Source organism: Dryobates pubescens, chromosome 31 (assembly GCF_014839835.1).
Source record: "Dryobates pubescens isolate bDryPub1 chromosome 31, bDryPub1.pri, whole genome shotgun sequence".
In the NCBI taxonomy this organism is placed as follows: domain Eukaryota; kingdom Metazoa; phylum Chordata; class Aves; order Piciformes; family Picidae; genus Dryobates; species Dryobates pubescens.
This window is the reverse complement of record NC_071642.1, coordinates 5,984,221-6,000,019: the sequence shown is the minus strand read 5'-3', so window position 1 is coordinate 6,000,019 and position 15,799 is coordinate 5,984,221. Positions and strand designations below refer to the sequence as shown.

Below are 15,799 nucleotides of genomic sequence, written 5' to 3'. Positions count from 1 at the left end.
TGGTTGTTTCGTTTTGTTTTGTTTTATTTTTCCCCCTCCCTCCCCTATGCAAAAAAAAAAAAAAAAAAAGATAAAAAGAGACAAAAAAAATTAATAAAACCACACAGAAAAAAAAGACACACACACAAAAAAAAAATAAAAAGAAAAGAAAAAGAAAAGACAAAAAAAATGTATAAAAATTAAACAAGCTATGCTTCAACTCCATCCTGCCTCTGCCCTTCCTTCCTTCGTGGCCCTCAGGAGGGAACTGGTTGTCCCAGCTAGGGAGGGGGCACTGGGGTGTACCCGAGCAGAGTTGTGCTGGGCAATGGTTGCCCATCACCCTGGATGCTCTTCGCCCAGGTGCGGAGGGTGGCAGAGCCGGGAGCAGCAGCCCCCCGAGGTACACCACAGCCCCGCTTAGATGGCCGGGAGGTGGGGCCGCAGCAGGTGAAGAGGGGGGACACGCAGGAAGGGGGTGCACAGGTGGGTGCAGCCATGGGATTATTTAGGACACAGTGCAGCTGCCACCTCCTATAGATCAAGACTTTGGCCGGGTCTTGACCACTCACAGGACATGGTTGGCCAAACCTGTGCATTACCAACGCAGTCCCCATGTCCCCATCCCGAGGCACTGCTCATGACAGTCGTGGGTACCGAGGCCCAATTCCACTCCCCCGCCAAGGCTGTCCCGGCCCTCCATGATACCCACCCCGGCCCCCAAAGCCCCCGAGGTGCGGGGCAGGACGGCCGGGTGCGGGCCATATCGAGGGACAGAGGATAACAGCTCTCGTCCACTGCCGCCCGGCAGCTTGTCCCCTGCCCGACCGGCCCCAGGGCTGCGGCTCTCGGCGAGCAGCGAGGCAGCAGCGTCGGAGCCACCCTGGCAGCGCGGAGCCACGTAGAGGCCGCCACGCAGCCCCACCCCGGCACGGTGACACCAAACGCTGCAGGCCGGGTCAGGATGGGGACTTTTACTGGGGTACAGCCGGGGACAACCGCTGCCCCACCCCGGGTGGGGCCGCCTGCAGGCTCCGAGCCGGGGGACGCTGGTGGGGGGGGCGCGACCGTTCTCCTCCGCCACCCCTCCCGCCCCGCGGCCGCCCTGCAGCCGCGCCGCAAAGCCCGGCGTGGATCTCCGCCCCGCGGACGGGGCCGCAGGCGTGGTGCCCATGGCCAGGGCCCGGGGGAACCAGGCGCGGCCGCTTCAGAAGGCCGTGACCTTGCTCTGCTCCTCGCCGCTCTCCTCGGCCGCCGGGTTGGCATGGCCGGCCTGCTTTAGCCTGCCGGGAGGGTGGTGTCAATGAGTAGGGTATCCCAGCCTGGTCCCCTGGCACACCGCCTTCAGCCATGCCAAGGGCACAGTGGACCACGCATGGCACCGCCATCCCCATCAGGGAACCAAGGTCCAGTGCCACCCCCAAAACACCCAGAGCCATGGTACCTGTCACTGCCTTGCTTCTCCTGGAGGCCACTCTGCTTCCTGTGGGGGCAGAGAAAGGCTGAGCTGTGCCCCTGAACAGCCATGGCTCCACCCCACCCCACCCTCTGCCAGCCCTGGCCACAGCAAAGACCTTGCAATTCCTTGGCCAGCACCCCCGTGCCAAGGCGGGTGCCCTGCCACAGCAGCCCACCTGTCCATCCGGATCCGCCTGAGCCGGTTGACAAGTAGAAGCACGAAGACGATGAAGAGGAAGACAACAACAGCCGTGAGGCCAATCAGCCAGGGCTGCAGCTCCTTGGGGCTGGTGCCTGCACATCAAGGCACAGGGACAGAGATTGGGATGGAAACAAGGAGGGGGATGAGGGCGGCTTCGAGGGAACCCCATCTTGCCGGGGACAGAACCCCATGGTGCAGGGTCCTGACTGTGCCGAGCCTGGCACTGGGGATGCTGGGGATGCCAGGGAATGTTGGCAAGTGCTCATTGCCACTTCCCCAAGCATACCGTTGGTGCTGAGGAAGCCACCCTCAACACAGACAACCTGTCCCTGGGGGTGTTTGGCATGGTGGGGAGCACTAGGAACAGCAGGCAGGTGCACCCAAATCTTTTTGCTCTGCCCCCGGACTGGTTACATGCTGGGACAGGCTGGCCCTACTAGGAAGGGCTCCCAGGAGCTGATCTGATGCCCAAGGGCAGGCACAGCCACCCCTCCCCTCAGGGTAGTCCAGGGCACAAGGATTTGGGGGAACCTACCAGCCTGTCCCTGGGCAGTCGCGGCGAGGATGAGCAGGACCAGGAGTGAGAGTGGCTGCATTGCCCTTGGCATTTTCAGACAGAGGCTGGCAGAGGGCTGAGGCATGTCCGGATCCTGCACCCTGAGGTGGGCTCTCCTCTCCCGCACACCGCTGCCGGGGCCAGGAACAGGTGCTGTGCTCTAGACTCGAGGGCAGCAGGTGGCTTTTATTGGGTTCAAGAGGACAAGTGCCACTAAGAGTCAAGGCAACCAGGCTCCAGTAATTCTTGGGAAGTGGCACCTCTCCAGCTCTGCCCCCGGGACCCTGTGACACCCATTGGCCAGCACCTCCTGGGCTACAGCAGCAGCCCTGTGCTCAGCGGCCCACCCCTAAGGCACTTGAGTAGATGAGGAGTGAGGAATGGAGGGACAGACAGATGGATGGGTGGGCAGCTGTGTGGAGGAGTGCCCATTCTGCATATTGTTCCATCCCAGTCTCTTCCCTCTGCTTGTGGGGCATTGCACTCCCATCCCCACTGGCAATGGTGGGGCATACCAAGGCCAGTGTCTCAGCCCCACAGATGGAGCCCCTGCCCTGCCCTGCCATGGCCTCCCCATGGGCACGTGTGGCCCTGTTTCCACGTCCACGCGTGTGCACATCGGTGTCTGTGCCCGCACCCAGGGTGTGTCCCTGTGCCAACAGTTTGCACCCTTGAGCACCCACCTCTACATGCCCACATATTTGTCCATATGTGGACACCTGCACATGCCTGGGGGCTGACACAGCTCCAGTGAGGTGAAGGTTGGGGTGTCCCAGCCCTGCCATCTACCCCTGCCCACACCTGGCTAAGGGGCACTTGAAGGGGGATGGAGTTAGGCTGTTTTATTTCAGACAGCTGTATCAGCCTCACGATAAGCATGTGAGGCTGTGCCAGGGATGGTGAAGCCACGTGCCAGCACCAGGCAGTATCACCCCTGAACCACAGTCTGAAGTCCATGCTGTGACCCAATGGCTGGGTACAGCTCCTGGGTCCTGGTGGCAACAATGTGGTTGCCTGGCCCTAGAGCCTCCCCTCATGGGGTTCTGTGAAGGAGATGGAGCTGTGCAAGATGGTGCTGAGCTGTGCCAGTGGGATGTTCATGCCTGGCAGGGCACCAGTTCCTTCACCTTCTGGCTTCCTCTCTGTTGGTACCCCATCCTCTTCCAGCCACTCCACCTCCAGCATGGTCCCCTCAACCATCACCACCTTCTCCTCCATCTTGGGCCTGAATGCCCAGTCTGAGGGGCCAGAGACAGAACAGTCAGTGGCACATCCATGCCATGGCATGGGTTTGAGGGGCTCTCCAAGCCCCCACCCAGCCCCAAATCTCCATTCTGCTCTGGGCAGCACTCACCAGCAAAGTCATGCACCAGGTCCTTGATGAGGTGCCCCACAATGGCATATGCCACCACCAGCACCAGGGTGGCTGCCATCACCAGGTAAGGGACATAGCCGGGCAGGTGGATGCTGTCCAGGGTCAGGGGCTTGTAGTCCATGTACAGCACCCCACCCTGAAGGCAGGAGACTGCAGCAAGTGCCACAACCCACATGCCCCCCCAGTGCTGGAGAGCAGGGTGCCCTCTGCAGAGGCCATTGCCAGCTCCTCACACACCCCAGCCTGAGCCACCAAAGCCTCTGCTGCACAGGAAGCTGCAGAGGAGAAGTGGCATCAGGGTCTGTGAGGCTCCTTGGTGCCGGCAGCTCACGGGGACAGCGAGGTTCTCATGAGCAGTGCCACTTGCCCTGCGTGCAGCGGGAAGCCGCTCGCGCGCTGCCTTCCAAAGGACAGAGCGTCTGTGCGAAGCACTTTAGCCCTTGCTAATCCGGGAACAGCCCCAGTGGGCTTGGCCTGGGGGGTCATCAACAGGTTCCAGCGTGGCACAGACTCCCCAGAACCTGCCCTTCTGCAGCACTGCAGGTACCTCCATCCCCCCAGGAGCAAGGAATGATCCTTAACTGAAGAACCTCCAAAGCCAGGGATGGAGAAGGATGCCTCAAGGCTTCCCCCCTCCTCCTCCCAGTTTGGTTAAATCCCTCAGCCAGCCCTCAATCCCTCAAGCAGATGGTGTGAAATCCCAGCAGCTGCACCCTTCCCCAGAGGATACAGCACCCTCTGAGCAGAAGGGATGGCGGCTGCTGCAGCCTCACACTGAGGGGTGTCCCACAAGGCTCCCTTAGCTGCAGCATCCAGCCATTATGAAGCAGCCCACAGCAAGGGGCTGCCACCTTCCCAGAGCAGCCTCAGAGGGGTGGTGGTTAGAGGTACCCCATGCAAGCAGCTCACTCTCCACCAGGAGTGTGCTTGGCTTGGCCCAGACCAGCAGCAGCCTTGGCCAGGGAGGACTGCTTGGTGCCAAGTCAGGTCTTCATGGCCAGGCCCTCCTCCACCCCCAGCACACATCCTGGCTCTAGTGCACCCAGGCCGCCCCTGGCAAGATCCTGGCCACAAAAATGCTCATTTTGTTCCAGTTTTGGCTTAAAAGGCCTTTGGGGTAGCAGAGGTAAAGGCCAGTACAGAGAGATTTGAAACAACTCTGCGTGGTCTGAGTGAGTCACCTGTGGAAATGCCAGAGAACAGCAGAGAGCAAGTGCTGGAACAGCTGGGGTGATAAGCAGGTACAAATGGACTGGCAAACACCTGGGAACGGCGCTGGCAGCGCACCCCGAACCGTGCACCAGGGAAGTCCTGGTGTGGAGTTGTGAGCTGCCTTCCATGACAATGCCAGGGGGAAACGACACGACCCACTGCCCTGCCCCTCCACCCACAGGGCACAGAGATGGGTACAGAGGCACTCCAAAGCTTGGCAGTGCCCGATGGATCCTACTCATCACCTGGGGTCCGTGGAGAATGAGGGAAGGGGGGCAGGAAGCCTGGTAACGGCTGCTGACTCCAAAATGGTGTGAAAACATCATGTCTTTGTCTCCAGCGCTGAGCTCAGTGGCCCTCACTGTCCACATCACACAGAAGCCCACCCACAGCCATCAGGCATGCATGTCTGACTGCACAGGTGACCAGAATTGGTCATGTCTCCAGTTTAAACCCCTCCCATGGGGTCCTGAACTGGGCCAGACGAGCCAGCTGCCACAGTGGCCTTAGGGACTAAGAGGATTGAGCCTGGGAACAACTCCTAAAGAGACTATGGTTAGGAGAAAAGCCTCTTCATCAGGATGCCTGCAGCACAGCAGGACCTCACTGGCCCCTCTGTGGGGCACCACTGAAAGCTCCTGATGCACCCCACAGACAGAGGTGGGGGGGGTTTATCCCAAACCATTAGAGACCCCACCCTGTGTTCTCTCCTCCCATTACAGTTGGACTTGATCTTAAAGGTCTTTTACAACCTAAATTATTGTGTTCTATGATTCCATAATGGCAGCCCCAGGGCTCCCCACCAGGGCCAAACCACGCAGCACCGGGTGCACTCCACATCTAGGCAAGGGCTCAATCTCAGCTCAACTCACATGAGAGCTCCCTGCAAACATATTACTCCCAGATAGCTCCTCTGTGCCAACACTGGGCTGCCCAGGGGCTTTGGGTGCTGGGTGATGGCAGCAGACACCAGCCTTAGCCCTCCCAGTTTTGGTTAGATGTGGGGGAAAGTCTGGGCAGGCTCTGCCTCACCCTCTAAGCCCTAATAGCAGCGCCGTTCCCTGAAGGAAGAAAAAATGCAGCCAAATCTTCCAAATTTTGTCATGAAACAGCCCCCATCCCAGGGCAAAGCTGCCACAAGCACAGCCCTGGCCTGCCCCAACAGGAGAGACCGAATCCACAGCAGCTCCTCCATTGCAGAGGCAAGAAGGGATCTGTCTCAGTCCAGCACCAAGGGCGATTTTGAGGCATTGCACTGGTACAACCCTACAAGAGCAAGCACCCAAAGCCTGCCCTGGCCCCCCAGCAATGCTCAAGCAGGGAGAGCAGAGCTGTTTCACAACAAGCTGCCACAGCAGCACAAGCCCAGAGCAGGCCCAAGACCTACACAGCTGCAACAGGCTCCAACGTGCAGAGCAGAGCCCACCCGGTTCAAGCTGCAGGCCAGGCTGTGGGCAGGCAGTGCTGATCCTGGCAGGGAACAAGGGCAGATCCAGGAAACTGGGGGGTGGGGTGTGGAAGTAGCAGCTCGGTCTATATTTGGAAGAAGGTGGTTTTAATTGTTCCAGAGAGCAAATCCAGGTCCTCCTCCACCTCCACTGCAGTAAAGACATGGATCCACATTGACAGAGGCCACCAGGGAAACAGAACGGGAGCAGGGGTGGGAGGCAGCACGCTCAACCTGTGCCCCCCGCCTCCCCAGGCAGAGCACAGGCGGCAGCCTGCAGCTTGCAGAGCGCATCGGCGTACTGGAACTGGGCTCCGTTCTCATACTCGTACATGTCCAGGGCCACCTCGCAGCTCTCTCGCACCACCCGCTCCTCATCGCTGGCGAAGGCGCGCAGGGTCTCCAGGCAGGCCGGGCGGGCGATGGCGCCCAGCGCTTCGGCGCACTCGTGCCGCACCATGGCGCTCTCGGAGCGGCTGCGCAGCGCCGCCGTCAGCTGCGGGACGCAGGCCTCGTCCTGCATCTGGCCCAGCACGTAGCCGATCTCGTGCCGGAAGAGGGCGCTGCCGCAGCGCAGCCCTGCGGAGAGGAGGCGAGAGGGAGCCGCCGCCGCTTCCGAACCGCGCCCTCGGCTGCGGTCCCCCAACCGCAAGGCGTGGGGAAGCCATGGGGCAGGCTGGGCCATGGGCTATTGCTGGCAGTCACCACCCCAGAACCACAGCGGCTTTTGGGGAAGGGGACAAACACCTACAGGAAGGGCTGTCCCACTCTGACCCTGCACAGCTGGGACAATCTCTGCACCGCACACCCTCCTGGCAGAGCTCACAGCACCTTCACCTGCTCTAGACAGCCCATGCTGCCCACAGGACCTAACCCACCAGTGTGATGTGCCTGGGTAGCACAGCCACAGCCTCAAGCCCTCCCGTGTTGGGCAACTGAACAGCAGTAGAAAGAGCTCACTGACCCCTGTGTACGCTCAGCTCTCCCCAGGTGGCTGAAGAGCCTTATTCACTTCCCTTGGGCTGTGTACAAACAGTTCCTGGGCTGTAGTCTGCCCCTTCTTCCCTCAGGAAAAATTAGATCCCATCTCCAGAGATGTTCCAAAACTGCAGGATGGGTGACAGGACCTTGAAACCCTGGGGCCAGGTCCCACCAGGTCAGACTGCTTGATCCCAAGCTAACAATACAGTTTGTGCCCTCTCCCACCAAGAGCCACAAGGAAATGGGCCCTGGAGGACAACGAGGGAGCTGTCAGAGAGCTCAGAGAGCTTTGCAATGTGGCTCTTGCAAACAAGCAGGGGGACAAGAGCTCTGTAAATGAACCCATTAAGAGTCAAATAAGAGCCCCACAGCTCTGGCACTCCTGGATTTGGGATGGGCTAATCCTGGATTAACCTGTACAGACTTAGAAGAGGCTGCAAGCAGCCCCACACTAGTCCTTACCATCTGCCAGAGCCAGCACAGCAGCCTGGCCCCCCAGGTTTCGCAGGGCAAACATGGCTCGGTAGCGGTCAAAGAGAGGGCACGACTCATCCAGAAGGGTTTGGCGCAGTTTGGCAACATCTGTCTCCTCAGAAGGGGGAGCAGGATCCACAGAGAGGTAGGGGCTGGTGCTCAGCTCCTGCTTGTTCTCCTGCAGCCACTCTAGCCTCCTCACTGCCAGATGACATGTTTCTGCCACCTGTGGGGACCAGAACACAGTTCTGGCTGTGGGATGGCACCATATGGCACTGGGAGGGTGCCCAGGGCTTCCCAAGAGAAGCTGGGTGCCAGCACAAAGCAGGAAGCAGCTCATGGTGTCCTCATCCACAGTCAGAGGCTGCCCAGGAGAAAACTGCCTCACCCTCCCTGGATCAGCAGCACTGCACTCCAGAGGAAATGACCCACCAACCCCCGCCAAGAGCCTCACCTCAACCACAGGATCCTCTGAATAGCATTTGAGGATATCCAGCACATCAGGATTCCCAATAGCACCCAGGGCTTCACCTGAAGGAAGGATGTGTCATGATGTTACTAAGGTGTGTATGTGAGGAGAATCCTGTTGTGTTCTACAGCAAAGCCTCACTCTGAAGTGGGCAAACAGGCCTGACTCTGATCCTAAATGAGCCAGCCTGGCCAGCAGGAAAGGGAAGGCTCAACCAACCAGTCCATCCAGGGGATTTGGTGAGGTGGTTACATGCACCAGGTTTTTCCAAGCCATGACACCCATGCTGGATCAGGCCATCACAAGCTGTCTGGTATGGGGTGGGGGAAGCACCCACAAGTCCTTACAGGCTGGACCCTTCCCCTGTGCCCAGAGCTGAAGGAGCTGCCATCATACCTGCCTCATGCCTGACCATGGGCTCCTGGCTGGTGTCCTCCAGCACTCGGATGAGCACAGGGATGGCTGCCTCGTCCCGCATCTGGCCCAGGCAGTACGCCAGCTCATGCTTGAGCAGAGCCGAGCCGTCCCCGAAAGCTCGACTGATCCAGTCCACAGCCGCACGGCCGCCGAGGTTGCGCAGCGTAAAAAGGGCCCGGAACCGGGCAGGCAGGGGCTGGGCCGCGTCCACCAGCGTCCGGCCAATGGCCTCTACCTCCTCCTCTGTCACCATGGCGCCGGGGCGGGCAGAGAGAGCAGAATCAGGCCGCACGCAGGTGTCCGGCGGGGCTCCCACCAGTCACACTCCTGCGGGGAGGAAGAAGATGAGGGGGTACCATGGACGGAGCCCCCGCGGTCAGGGGAGACCGCAGCCGCCGGCCCACCCATCAGCCCGGGGCAGGGAGGGCAGAGAGCGGCAGTCCGGGCAAAGGGGGTGCTCCGGAGGAGCAGGCGAGCACTGGCCCTGTGCCGGTGGACCGAGCAGAATCGGACCCCAGCGCCGACCCTGAGCTCACGGGATCCCCGGGAGGGACACGGACACCGCCCGCCGCGACGGTGGCCGTCTGGCCTCGCTGAGCCCGGAGCCACCGGAAGTGGCGAGCACGGCGCGAGCCGGGACCAGGGCCCGGTGCCGGTCCTACACTCACCACACGCCGCCATGCCGCTGCTCACGTGACCGAGCGGCTTCCGCCGCACTTCCGGAGGAGGGCGGTGCCGCCCCGAGCCCGCCCCCCAGCCGAGCGGCGGCAGAGCGGGGCCGGTGGCGGCGTGCGGGGTCAGCGTTACCCGCCCCGGTCCTAGCGCTACCCTTCCCAGCGTTGCCCCTCCACCTCTGCTCATACCGGCGCTGCACCCCGAGCCTCAGTTCTGTTCCCCAAGCCCCGTCCCAGCGCTCCCTCCGTATCCCCGCGGCCGTTCAAGGCAGCGTACAATGAGGGGTGCGAGAGGTCCCGCTGCTCCGTGGGCAGCCTCCTTCCCCGGAGTTGTGCCCGTAGCCCGGACCCCTCCGGAGGTTGCCCCGCGCCGCGTGATGCATTTGCGGGCACCAGCTGCGGTGGGAGCCGACGGCCACCCACATTTTCTCTTGGGTCACGGTTCTGCCTCCGGGGCTCCAGCTGCAGGCAGCAGGTCCCAGCCCCGCACGAAAGACAGCACAGCAGGAGGAGTCTGTGATATTCTCCCGTCCACCAGCTTCCAGCAGATCGCTGATGGAGGAGCCTTCGCGGCCCAGCAAGCCGGCCCTCCCTTGGCCCTGCGGACTCAGGCTGTCACCAGGCTCCAGCCTGCGGCAGGAAGGCTGTGGAGTAGACCACAGCCACCCGATTTCTCAGCCGATACAAGGGGCAGAGCTACACGTTTCTACCCACACTGCAGCTGGGCTGGGAGCATAGCTCGGAGGTCCTAGGCAAGAGCTGTCCCGTGGAATGAGGAGAGGAACCTTGGGGGCCAAGCCAGAGACTCTTACAGCAAACCCCTCCAGAGAAATGCAAGGAGGCCTGGCTGGGACAGCTCAGCTCACTCCCCTGCTGCTCCCCTGAGCAGCAGCACAGTGGGAATTTGTGGATGCAACTTTCTTCCAGGCTGGTGCCAGCCCCTGGCAAGTCAGTGCTCTGCCTCTGCCTTACTTTCCCCTCCCGTGTTTACATAGCAAGTTTCATACTTTCAGTGGGGGTTTGCTTTCTTATTTCAAGCCTCCTGCTGGTTTTAGCCTGACAGAGATATGCTTCTAGGAAAGGAAAACCCAGAAAGCCCTCACTCAGCCTCAATCCCTGCTTTACTCATGTGGCACACAACACATCACTAGACTGATCAACTCCTTGAAGAGCTCAAGGGCACAAAATACATTCCATTGCCTAAACCCACCTGGCAAAACCAGTGTAAGTGTGGATGCAGCCAACCCCTCCCCACTCCAAAAAGGGATGGTGCAGCCAGCAGCCTTCAGCAGAGAAGAGAGGCTGAACAGCCCAAGACCCATGGGACTATGTATGCCAAAGTCCATGGGAAGCCTGTGAACAAGGATGTGCAAGGCTGCTTCACCCTCTGGCTTCATCAGCCCTCCCCACAGCTCTCGAAGTACTGGCACATCAGCTCGCGCACCTGCTCAGCCTGGCCATCCTCCATGGCAGCAGGTGCGGGCTGGCAGGGCTTGGGGAGCTCCGTTGGCTCGGTGCCCTCCAGCCACTCCTCATTGAATGGGTTGTCATGGGCTTCGCAGATGTTGTGCAGGATGCAGCAAGCGAGGACAAGGGTGGGCAGCAGCTCCAGGCTGCAGTCATCACACTTCAGGAGGATCTGCCAGCGTGCCTTTAGGCGCAGGAAGGCATTCTCAATCACACTGTGTGCCCGCTTCAGGCGGTAGTTGAACTGCAGCTGTCGCTGGGTGAGGGTCTCATCCTCCTGGTAGGGCTTCAGGATCCAGTCTTGCAAGGGGTAGGTGGCATCACCCAGCAGCACATACTTCTGTGCCTTCCCCATGAAGTGCTTGGGAGGGTTGGGGCACAGCCGTCCCTCCTTGGCCAGCACCCACAGGCTGGAGCTCTCCAGGACGGCACTGTTCTCCATGCTTCCAGGGAAGGCGGTGGAGACATCCCAGAACTGGCCCAGCCCATCTACAGTAGCCTGTGTCAGGATGGAGTGCCAGCCCTGCCCATTGCAGTAGTCAGCACTGAGGTGCAGCGGGGGGTGGATGGGAATGTGAAGGCTGTCCAGGGCACCAATGCAGTGCGGGAAGCCCCAGCGGGTGCAGAAGATGCGCACCATGTTCTCCAGCTCCTTCTCGTTGGGCAGCCGGAGGTAGAGGGGTTTCAGCAGCAGGACAATGGTGTAACTCACTTCCCGGACACACATCTGCACTGTGGAGGGCCCTATGCCAAAGAGTGGGCTGAGGGTCTGGTACTCCACGTTGCTGGCCAAGTGCCACAGGGCCACGGCCACCCTCTTCTCCAGGGGCAGGCTGGGGTGGAAGTGGGAACTGTGCGCAGCCATCCCAGGCTGCAGCTGGTTGCAGACATAGAAGAAGGTCTCCTTGGACATCCGAAACTTCTCCAGCCAGTCCTGGGGCCCAAATTCCTTCAGGACCACACGCTCCCACCAGTCTGTGCTCCTGACACTAGGCCAAGCACGGGGGTAGAAGTAGCAGCTGGTTCTCCTCCGTCGAGCAATCAGAAGCTGCAGCAGTGGTGGAGAGATAGATGGGGTGTGAGACAGTGCCTCCCCAGTCCCCACTCTGCACTTCACTAGGACCACCCCCACCTCTGAAGACCATCCAGCTCAAGTGACCTGCTCAGGACAAAGAGGATGTCCAGTGCTACACATATAGGAGTCCCAACTGGCACCAACCACTGGGTCAAATACTCCTGCTGCTGTGAAACCCCACTGCAAACCCTGCAGGCAAGAGCTGTGATCCTGGACAAGATGCTCACATGCTGCAGATGAAGAGCCTTCTGGAAAAGTCCCCTTTGGGGTGGCCACAATCTTCGTGGGTTTGTTTGTAATAAGCTCACTTGCTTTCCTGCAACTGAGTCAGCTGTGGGCTTGGTCATGTCTTGGAAGGCAGAACAAGTACCCACATCCCCAGCCCCTACACTGAAACTGTTTTTCTATTATTAAATTCTACAAACATTGTTAAGCTGAAACCATTCTCAGCAACTGTCCAGAGAAGTGGGTTCCCTGTGTTTCCCCCAAGCTTGTGCTCACTGCCACATAACCCCAGCCATCCCCCACCTTCGATATCACCCCCTCCTTCATGTTCCCATGTCCTCTGCATCCCCTGTCCTTTGTGGCTGAGCTCACATCCCATGTTCTGCAAGTCCCCCATCCTTTGTGTCCCCACCTTTATGTTTCACATATCCCCCACATTCCCCATCCTCTTGGACTTATGTCCCCCTGTGTCCCTTTATGACTCACGTCCTTCCTGACCCTGTATTTTGGAAACAACCCCCATGTCTGCCACCCTTTGTGTCCCTCTTGTGACCTCTATACCCCCCCCCATCCTTCCCATCCCTGCACTTCTGTATCCTGCACATGCCCCCCGGCTCCCATTTCTCACGCCCCCATGATCTCTGTACCCCGTGCCTTCCGTGTCCCACTTTCTTCCTGTCTGTATGCTTCGTGTCCCACGCGTGCCCCATCCTTTGTGTCTCCGTGACCTCAGTGTCCTCCCGTCTCCCACATCCTGGTCCCCGCGTATCGTATCCCCAGGTCCCCTCCCTGACGTCCCCGCGCCCTTCCCGTCCTCCGCCGATCGCGCCGTGTCCCCGCCGCCCCGCCCCGGTCACCGTCATGAGCCGCTTCTGCCGCTGGCTGTAGTAGTGCCGGAGCCACGCGCGCCGCTGCGGCCCGTCCCAGGCCCAGGCTTCGTCGCCGGCCATGGCCGGAGCCGACCGCCCTCTCCCCCGCCGGCGCCGCGCCAGTGCGCACAGCAGCACCAGCAGCCGCTCCTGCATTTTCAAATCGAGAGCCGGGACCGCCCTGGAAGTGATCGGCCGCGGGGTCACGGCGGGACCGGGGGGCGGGACCGGGGGGGACCGGGAGAAAGGGGAGGACCGGAGCGGGGGGGGCGGGATCGCGGGGAGCAGCCATCGGCGTGGCGGGGACCGTCTGGGCTTTCTCCTCCCAGCTCTCGCCGCGGCCCGGCCCGCTGCCCCGGGCCGGCCATCTGCATCAGCACCGACTCGTTTAAGGCTCAGGAGGGGAAGGCATCGCACCAGAAAATACAACAAAAACCCCACAACAAGCAGGCGGTGCCAGTGCCCTGATGATGCCCAGGTTCCCAGAGCCTGCTGGGTTTTAAGGATGTGCCATAGCTGAGGATGTATTGGGAGACCTGGGCAAGCTGCAGAGGTGGGCACGTGCCAGGCCCTGCATCTGGGTTGGCACAATCCTCAGTATCAATCTAGGCTGGGGCATGAAGGGATGGAGAACAGCCCTGTGAAGAAGAACTTGAGAGTACTGGTGGGTGAAAACCTGGACATGAGCATCCAGAGTCCCCCGCAGCAGTGTGGGCAGCAGGTGGATTCTGCACCCCTCCTCCACTGTGCTGAGATCCTCCCTGCACTGCTGGGGCAGCTCTGGAGTCCTCAGCCCTGTTGGAGTGCGGCCAGAGGAGGCCACAGCAATGCTGACAGGGCTAGAAGCCCTCTGCTGTGAAACCAGACTGAAAGAATTGGAGTTGCTTAGCCTGGAGGAGTAGGCTCCAGGAAGACCTTCAGGTGGCCTTTCAGTGCTTAAAGAAGCCAATCTGGAGCTGGGGACAAACATTTTAGTGAGACCTGTTTGGACAGGACAAGGGGTAATGGGTTTAAACTAAAAGAGGGAGATTTAGATAAAATGAATTTTTTAATTACAAGGGTGGTGAGACCCTGTCCCAGGTTGCCCAGAGAGGTGCAAGATGCCCCATCCCTGGAACCATTCCAGGTCAGGTTGGCTGGGGCTCTCAGAAACCTGCTCTAGTTGAAGATTATAGAATCATAGAATAGTCTGGGTTGGAAGGGACCTCCAAAGGTCATCCAATCCAAACCCCTGTGCAGTCAGCAGGGACATTTTCCACTAGATCAGGTTGCCCAGAGCCCTATTGAGCCTCACCTTCAATACCTCCAGGGACAGGGCCTCAATCACCTCACTGGGCAACTTGTTCCAGTGTTCCACACCCTCACGGTAAAGAGCCTGTTCCTCACATCCAATCTAAATCTGCTCTTCTTTAGTTTGAAAACATTGCCCCTGGTCCAGTCACTGCAGGCCTTTGGGAACAGTCCCTCTCCATCTTTCTTGCATCCCCCTTGAGGTACTGGGAGGTTGCTATTAGTTCTCCCCATACCCTTCTCCAGGCTGAAGCCCCCAGCTCCCTCAGCTTGTTTTCATAGCAGAGCTTCTCCAGCCCCTGGATTAATTTTTGTGGCCTACTCTGGACCCTCAGGTCCATGTCCTTCCTGTGTTGAGGGCTCCAGACCTGCATGCAGTACTCCAGGTGAGGTCTCACCAGAGCAAAGTGGCAGAATCACCTCACTGTCATCTGGCCACACATCTTTTGATACAGCTCAGGCTGCCATTGGCCTTCTGAGTTGCAAGCTCACACTGCCTGCTCATGTCTAAACGAATTTCATTGGTCAGATGTGAGATGTACCACAGCAAAGATCTCTTACCATTTTTTCTCTCACTCCAGCTTCAGTCTGTTCTGACTTTCATTTTCTTGGCCAGAGTGCATGCAGCCGACCCTGGACTGAAACTGGTAAGATAAGAGAAACCAACTTTCTTAACAGCTGCTTTGAGCTAATGAATGTCCCTTAATATCCTTTTCTCTCTTTCTCCTTTTCCACCTAATTAACTACTAGGGGAAAGGGAAGGACGGGGAGAGAGGTTTGGGGGGAAGCCGAAGTGGGATCCTCCTGCAAGGGGGATTTCAGTGTTTGTGTTCTTTCTTGTAAATTCTTGTATGATATTGTAAATACTGTATATTTTGCATATATTAATTGCATTTCATTATTGCTTGTAAAATACAGCCTTCACTCGCTTCTCCGACTGGGTTAGCTGTGCTTTATTTGTTGGTGTGTGTGGGCTAAAGCATCACACCACTACGGTTGGACTGGATGAGCTTTAAAGGTCCCTCCCAATCAAAACCATTCTGTGATATTCCACATCCCAGAGTCCTGTGTGACAATGAGAAATGGAGGTGTCCCTCTGAGGAGGCTGCTGGGGTGCCTCACATCCTGACTTCAGGGGGGCTTAAAAAGAATGATTCAGATCCTTCTTGCAGAATCACAGAATACATCCTGTTGGAAGAGACCTCAAAACTCATCCAGTCCAACCTTTGACCCAGCACTGAATGGTCAACACTAAACCATGTCCCCAGGTGCCAGCCCCACAAGGCTGCTTAAACACCTCCTGGGATGGTGACTGCAGCACTGCCCTGGACAGCCTGTTCCAAATTTTGAGAACTTCCTCTGTGAAGAAATATTTCCTTGCATCCAGCCTGAAACCTCCCCTGGTGCACCATGGAATAATTTTCTCTGGTCCTGTGGCTTGCCACCAAGGAGAGCCCAGGGCTGGCAGTGGCTCCTCAGGGCACTCCATTCTCTCTGCTCTCCAAGCCACAGCCATCAGCCAAGTACAGTGCCATCTTCACCAGAGCAGCTGAGCTGGGAGCGGCTGGGAGGCTTCACAACTGCCACTGCGGCAGGAGGCAGCTGAGCACCGCGGCCCTGTCTCGCTGG

General features: G+C 59.0%; 2 protein-coding genes across 2 annotated transcripts; both read right to left on the bottom strand.

Annotated features, from left to right (window-relative positions):
* Positions 1-5,484: 5,484 nt before the first annotated feature.
* On the bottom strand, positions 5,485-9,322 carry DOHH (deoxyhypusine hydroxylase). The gene is made up of 5 exons (XM_054175361.1): positions 9,239-9,322; positions 8,550-8,897; positions 8,139-8,215; positions 7,673-7,910; positions 5,485-6,808 (listed from the first exon to the last, which is right to left on the bottom strand). The coding sequence occupies exons 2-5, from the start codon at positions 8,821-8,823 to the stop codon at positions 6,459-6,461; spliced, it is 939 nt and encodes a 312-aa protein (XP_054031336.1). The 5' UTR covers positions 8,824-8,897; positions 9,239-9,322; the 3' UTR covers positions 5,485-6,458.
* Positions 9,323-10,351: 1,029 nt separating this feature from the next.
* LOC104308289 (uncharacterized) lies at positions 10,352-13,072 on the bottom strand. The gene is made up of 2 exons (XM_009909470.2): positions 12,869-13,072; positions 10,352-11,759 (listed from the first exon to the last, which is right to left on the bottom strand). The coding sequence occupies exons 1-2, from the start codon at positions 13,034-13,036 to the stop codon at positions 10,641-10,643; spliced, it is 1,287 nt and encodes a 428-aa protein (XP_009907772.2). The 5' UTR covers positions 13,037-13,072; the 3' UTR covers positions 10,352-10,640.
* Between the last annotated feature and the right edge of the window lie 2,727 nt (positions 13,073-15,799).

Coding starts and splice junctions, on each gene's coding strand:
- DOHH (XM_054175361.1), bottom strand. CDS start 8,823: ATGGTGACAGAGGAGGAGGTAGAGGCCATTGGCCGGACGCTGGTGGAC. Junction 8,216..8,549: donor CATGGTCAGGCATGAGGCAG/GTATGATGGCAG, acceptor TCCTTCCTTCAG/GTGAAGCCCTGGGTGCTATT. Junction 6,809..7,672: donor TGTGCTGGCTCTGGCAGATG/GTAAGGACTAGT, acceptor TCCTCTCCGCAG/GGCTGCGCTGCGGCAGCGCC.
- LOC104308289 (XM_009909470.2), bottom strand. CDS start 13,036: ATGCAGGAGCGGCTGCTGGTGCTGCTGTGCGCACTGGCGCGGCGCCGG. Junction 11,760..12,868: donor GGCAGAAGCGGCTCATGACG/GTGACCGGGGCG, acceptor CCACTGCTGCAG/CTTCTGATTGCTCGACGGAG.